This window comes from Cygnus olor, chromosome Z (genome assembly GCF_009769625.2).
Source record: "Cygnus olor isolate bCygOlo1 chromosome Z, bCygOlo1.pri.v2, whole genome shotgun sequence".
Lineage (NCBI taxonomy): Eukaryota > Metazoa > Chordata > Aves > Anseriformes > Anatidae > Cygnus > Cygnus olor.
Window position 1 is genome coordinate 26,651,961 of NC_049198.1, and position 4,859 is coordinate 26,656,819.

Genomic DNA, 4,859 nt, shown 5'->3' on the forward strand with positions numbered 1-4,859 from the left:
ATATATTTTTCCTCGGGATTCATAGCACAACACTTAAGGAAATTTACAGTTTGAAATGTATTATGACTGGACTTAATCACGATGAAGATCTAAATATGATCTTCACAGTCAAGCCATCGCTAGTCCTAGCAGAGAGAAAGAAAGAAAGAAAGAAAGAAAGAAAGAAAGAAAGAAAGAAAGAAAGAAAGAAAGAAAGAAAGAAAGAAAGAAAGAAAGAAAGAAAGAAAAGAAGGTAAGAAAAGAAAGTAAGAAAAGAAAGAAAGAAAAGAAAGAAAGAAAAGAAAGAAAGAAAAGAAAGAAAGAAAAAAAGAAAGAAAGCTCGAGCAAGAACAAAAGAGGGAATAAATAGTAATAGGTCTTTCTAGTGGGATTAAAGCCTAGTCCTGCAAAGTACCAGTCAGAGGATTGATTATAAACACTGTTTTAAGCCCTTTTTATACTTCTGGATGAATTCTAAATCATAACTGCACCACGGTTTGGCATCATATAGGCCCAATGGAAAATAGTAATAAGGGGCATGTACGGAACTTCAGAGATTTGTCCTAACCTCTTAAATTTCTATGACGATAGTACAGACATGTGTTTCTACTTTTACACATAATATAAAATGAGCATTGGAATATACTTTAGTGAAGAGCTGGTTAAACGCAAGAGCTATTGAAGTCAGGAGACGTAGGTGTACGAAACCAACCGTGTAAGGAAGCTTTTTCGGTTTTGAACTCTCATTTTCTCACGCATAAGATCAATAGATATCTATGTCATAGACTAAAATTATTTTTTAACCTAAAAAGTCCGCCTCAAATATTTCGAGCTTAGGCGTGAAAAGAGAATCGAACGTTTTCACAGCAGGCATGTGGAGGCTTGCGGTGGGCTCGGAACGCCAGCTTTTCAGATCAGAAGGGCGTTCTTCGAGTAAGACTGTATTTATAGAATTTAGTAAATTGTGGGATAAATCATGTGAATTTTCCTAAAACGATACAAAAAAAAAAAAAAAAAAAAAAAAAAAAAAAGGGGAGAAGTCCTTTAGTGCTCTTTGGTGTGGGGAAGGAAAGTCTATATGGTTATACACTTTTACGTCTCGAAGTACCTCGTCGCCTTAGTTTTCAGTATTCTTGTGGACAGAAAAATGATGGTTTTCAGTTTTGTTGGTAGCAATGCAGGGTTAAAACAGTGGTTTTCAGAAAGCGGAAAGACTGGACGTATGATCTCTGCTGGACTCTATTTGCAATATGTAGCTGGAGGGCCTCTTTGGGTGTCCCAGGTCCCTTAGAGGACAAGTACGTACCGTCCTGTTTAGTTTTTAGAACAGAAGGGAAGAGAACCCCGAGGCTCCGCGTACCTGCACCCTGGGGAGAAATCAGCGTTATTCTCCAGGGAACCAGTAACTCCCCATCCCCGGGCCCGCACCCCCGCCGGGGCTGGCCGAGGGGGCTCTGGGGGTGCCGAGGGCTGCTCGGGCGTCCCTCGGGCTTGCGGCTAAAACTGAGAGGGGCGAGTCTGGAGAGGGAAAAGGCGGCGGCAGGGGGCTGCCGGCAGCGGGGGGCTGCCGGCGGCGGGGGCTGCCCGCGGTCGCTCTGCTTTCTGGCCGCTCCCGCAGCGGCTCGGGGCAAAGAGGCCGTGCGAGCCCTGGCGAAAGGAGGCACATAGAGAAAACAGGCTCCGGATCCCCTCGCTGGCTTCCTCACGAACCCCGGCGAGCGGGGTATGATGCCCCGTGTGCCCAGGTCTGATCCGGCCCCGGCCCCAGCCCTGGCTAAATAGCTCGGGCGATGGGATTGCGGCCGTCCTTCCCCGGGGTCGGCAGGCCGGTTCCAAAGGCGTATATATGTATATATATATATATATATATATATACACATATATATGTATGTGGCAACGAGACCGCTAGGCCCCTCGGTCCTTCCTTATTTTATGCCATGCGCGCACAGGGCCTTCGCCTGGGAGCTGAGAGCGAAGCGGGAGCCTTCCCGGCAGAAGGGCTCGCAAAAAGTGCCGCGGCTTCATTTCTCGAGCGCCGAGGAAAGGGGTCGAGGGATTGGGCTGTGGCGACGGGGGCAGCCCCCAGCGCTTGCTTTCCCCCGGTTCTCTGGGAAGCCGCCCGGCCTCGGCCGCCCTGCCCGGCGGCGCCGGTGCTGCGCCGGAGCAGGTGCCGCAGCCCGCCGGTGTGCCGGGCCGCGGACACCCCCTGGCACCCGCGGTGTCCCCCCGGCTTTCCAGGGGGACAGAGGGGATGTGCGGTCCTCGCAGGGACGAATCCCGGTGGAACAATTCTTCCAAGATAGGCTGGGCCCTAATAAACACACTGGTGGGGCAAACATGATGGTGTCGCCTCCTCCTCCTCCTCCTCCTTCTCCTCCTCCTCCTTCCAGCTACAAAGTGTGGATTCATTAACCCGTCTCCTTTTCTCATCATATCCCCGTAGGGCTGAGAGACGAATTACTGAAGCTGAATCGGGAGGGGATTGCTCTATATGGGGGCTAATGTTTCAATCAGTTCCTCCAGAAGGACCACACAAAAAGAAACTTTTTAGTTTATGGAGCTATTATGCAGAGTTTTAATCTAGGGATAGATTTAGCCAAATGTTATCTATTGGGAATTTAATGAAGCCCTTATGTATTCAATCGCTTTTTATGCCACACACAGTGTCTCTATCCAGAAACGTTTCCTTCTACATATTTCTTTGTTTCTGTTGGGTGATTTATATATTTTTAATTAGTTTTTCTTTAATTATTTCTTCTCAACCATCTTGTATAACGTTTCTCTCAAGCGGGACTGCGTTAGGTCCCTTCCCACATCGCCTATGAAAGAAATTTCCCCTTCCCTCCCCTGTTTCGGAGCTGATTACTTTGCACGTCCGCACGCTGCGCCCTTCCCGGTGGAGCGCTCCCCCCGCGGGGCGCAGAGGGGGCCGACATCCCTACGGCTCCGCCGGCACCGGGAGCCTGGACGAGCCGCGGGGCCCCCCTGCAATGCTCCCCGGCCCTGCAGCATCCCCAGCAGCAGATCCTTTGGGCCATTCGCTCCTGGTCATTTTTCTGCTGCAGCGAGAGGCAACCCCAGGCAGCCGGAGGGTTCTCCGAGGCGGCTGCTGCCCCCCGCATCCCCGCAGACTGGTTTCAAGCACCCAGGGTCAGCCCCATCCCGGGTCCCGGAGGGCAGAAGGGGAGGCGATGGCCTCACCTGCTCTCCGCTGCTGCCTTTCTTGCTGTGCTGGTGGAGAGGGAGGGCGCACGGCGGCCCCCGCCGCTGCTGGGGCCTGTGCGGGGGATCTGTTGGAAAGTGGTTCTGGTTTAATGGCCCCTTGGCACGGCCCGGAGACTCCGCTCTGTATGTAATACTTTCCTTCATTACTTACAGTAAGTACTTCAGTAGTCTCTGATAATATTGTATTTGACAGAAATCATGGAAATTATGATCATGGCCAAATGCTCCCTGCACGGGAACTTGCTAACCAAAGCAGATCCGTTTTCCAGCTTGTGACCAGCGGCTCCCCCTTCCTCTGCGAAGTTTCTCCCGCTTCCTCTTCGGCGCGGAGCCGGGACGGGCCGCACGCACCGGCGGGATCCCGGTGCCCAGTGCCCGGTGCCCGCCGCTTGTGCCCGCTGCGGGCGGCTCCCAGCAGGTAGGTGTCCGCTGGCCCTCCGGCACCCCTCACTCACCTCTCCGCTCACCCGCACGCTCCGCAGTGCTCCTTCTCCCTTCTCTGCACGTCCTTTCCCCTCTGCCACCCCACCGCGAAAGCCACACCGAGCAGCTGCTCTCCGCGCATATATGCCCACACGCGCGGGTGTGTGGACGGGTGTGCAGGAAAATGGCACTCCCGATGCTAACTAGCTGCTTTCGGATCACTGCCGCGGCAGCAAACGGCTTCGTATTTGCTCTGCACAGATGGCCGTCCATCGACTTGGGGGGAGGCGGAGACCTGCTCGGTAAACCGCCTGTCCTCTTTCTTTTTTTTTTTTTTTTTTTGCTTTTGTAGGAGAGAAAAACCGCCGCCCGGCACGGCTTGCCGCGGAGATCCGGATTCGACCCTAAAAAGAGAGAAGAGGCAAAAAAACAAGGGGCTTGGAGCCGCGCAGCCCGGGGCAGGCAACCCGACGGCAAAACCCGGTGCAGCACCTCGGGCACTGCGCGGCCTCCCAGGAGCGGGTGCTCACCGGGACCGCCCCCCGGGAGCCACGGCGGCGACCCGGCGGACGTGGGGCCGCGGAGAGCCAAGAAAGTAGAGCTAGAGTGGGCCGTACTCAGGATTTTTATTATTATTATTATTATTATTATTATTATTATTATTATTATTATTATTATTATTATTTAATGCAGGGTCTCGCCAATTTCAGAAATGATATTGCTGAAGTGAATTTAGACGGAAAGTGTTTTTTTTTTTAATTCAAAATAATTAAACCTGCCCTTTCTCTAAACCACAAGAGACCTGTTGAATTGATTCTAAGTTTCCCTCTCGTTGATGGAGCAAAACGGCATGCAGAAGTCTGCGGGGCCCCATATTTAGATGATAAATTATACAATTTATGTTGGAAGCAAAAGGATAAATAGAGATTTCGGTTGTTGCATTAATTCGTTGTCCGAAACTGGGAAGGCCTTCTCCACGCTTAATCCGAAGGTATTTCTCTCCCCTTCGAGCACTAGAAAAGCATCTGTGTATATCGAAATGCGCGTGTACGTTCAGGCGTGTGTACCCGAGACCCGGTGCGGCTACCGGGACCCACTCCCGCACATCCGCAGCGCTGCGGAAGCCACTGCGGCAAGTGTGTGCAGCGTGGAAAGCGCCTGCAGTGCCTGGGGACACGGCCTCCCCACCGCGGTCTGCTCCCCTGCGCTCGGGACGGGAGGGCACATGCACA

At 52.2% G+C, this 4,859-nt stretch overlaps 1 protein-coding gene across 1 annotated transcript; it reads left to right on the forward strand.

The window, feature by feature from the left end:
• Nucleotides 1-6: 6 nt before the first annotated feature.
• On the forward strand, nt 7-4,378 carry LOC121062226. Its single transcript, XM_040541960.1, has 3 exons — nt 7-3,356; nt 3,474-3,622; nt 3,980-4,378. Exons 1-3 carry the CDS (start codon nt 2,801-2,803, stop codon nt 4,313-4,315), a joined length of 1,041 nt encoding a protein of 346 aa, XP_040397894.1. The 5' UTR covers nt 7-2,800; the 3' UTR covers nt 4,316-4,378.
• The last annotated feature ends 481 nt before the right edge of the window (nt 4,379-4,859 follow it).

What these genes read in the sequence shown, in the direction of transcription:
- LOC121062226 (XM_040541960.1), top strand. Translation starts at nt 2,801, where the DNA reads ATGAAAGAAATTTCCCCTTCCCTCCCCTGTTTCGGAGCTGATTACTTT. An exon ending in ACTTTCCTTCATTACTTACA is followed by an intron (nt 3,357 to 3,473) that starts GTAAGTACTTCA and finishes TCCGTTTTCCAG; the next exon opens with CTTGTGACCAGCGGCTCCCC. An exon ending in CTGCGGGCGGCTCCCAGCAG is followed by an intron (nt 3,623 to 3,979) that starts GTAGGTGTCCGC and finishes TTGCTTTTGTAG; the next exon opens with GAGAGAAAAACCGCCGCCCG.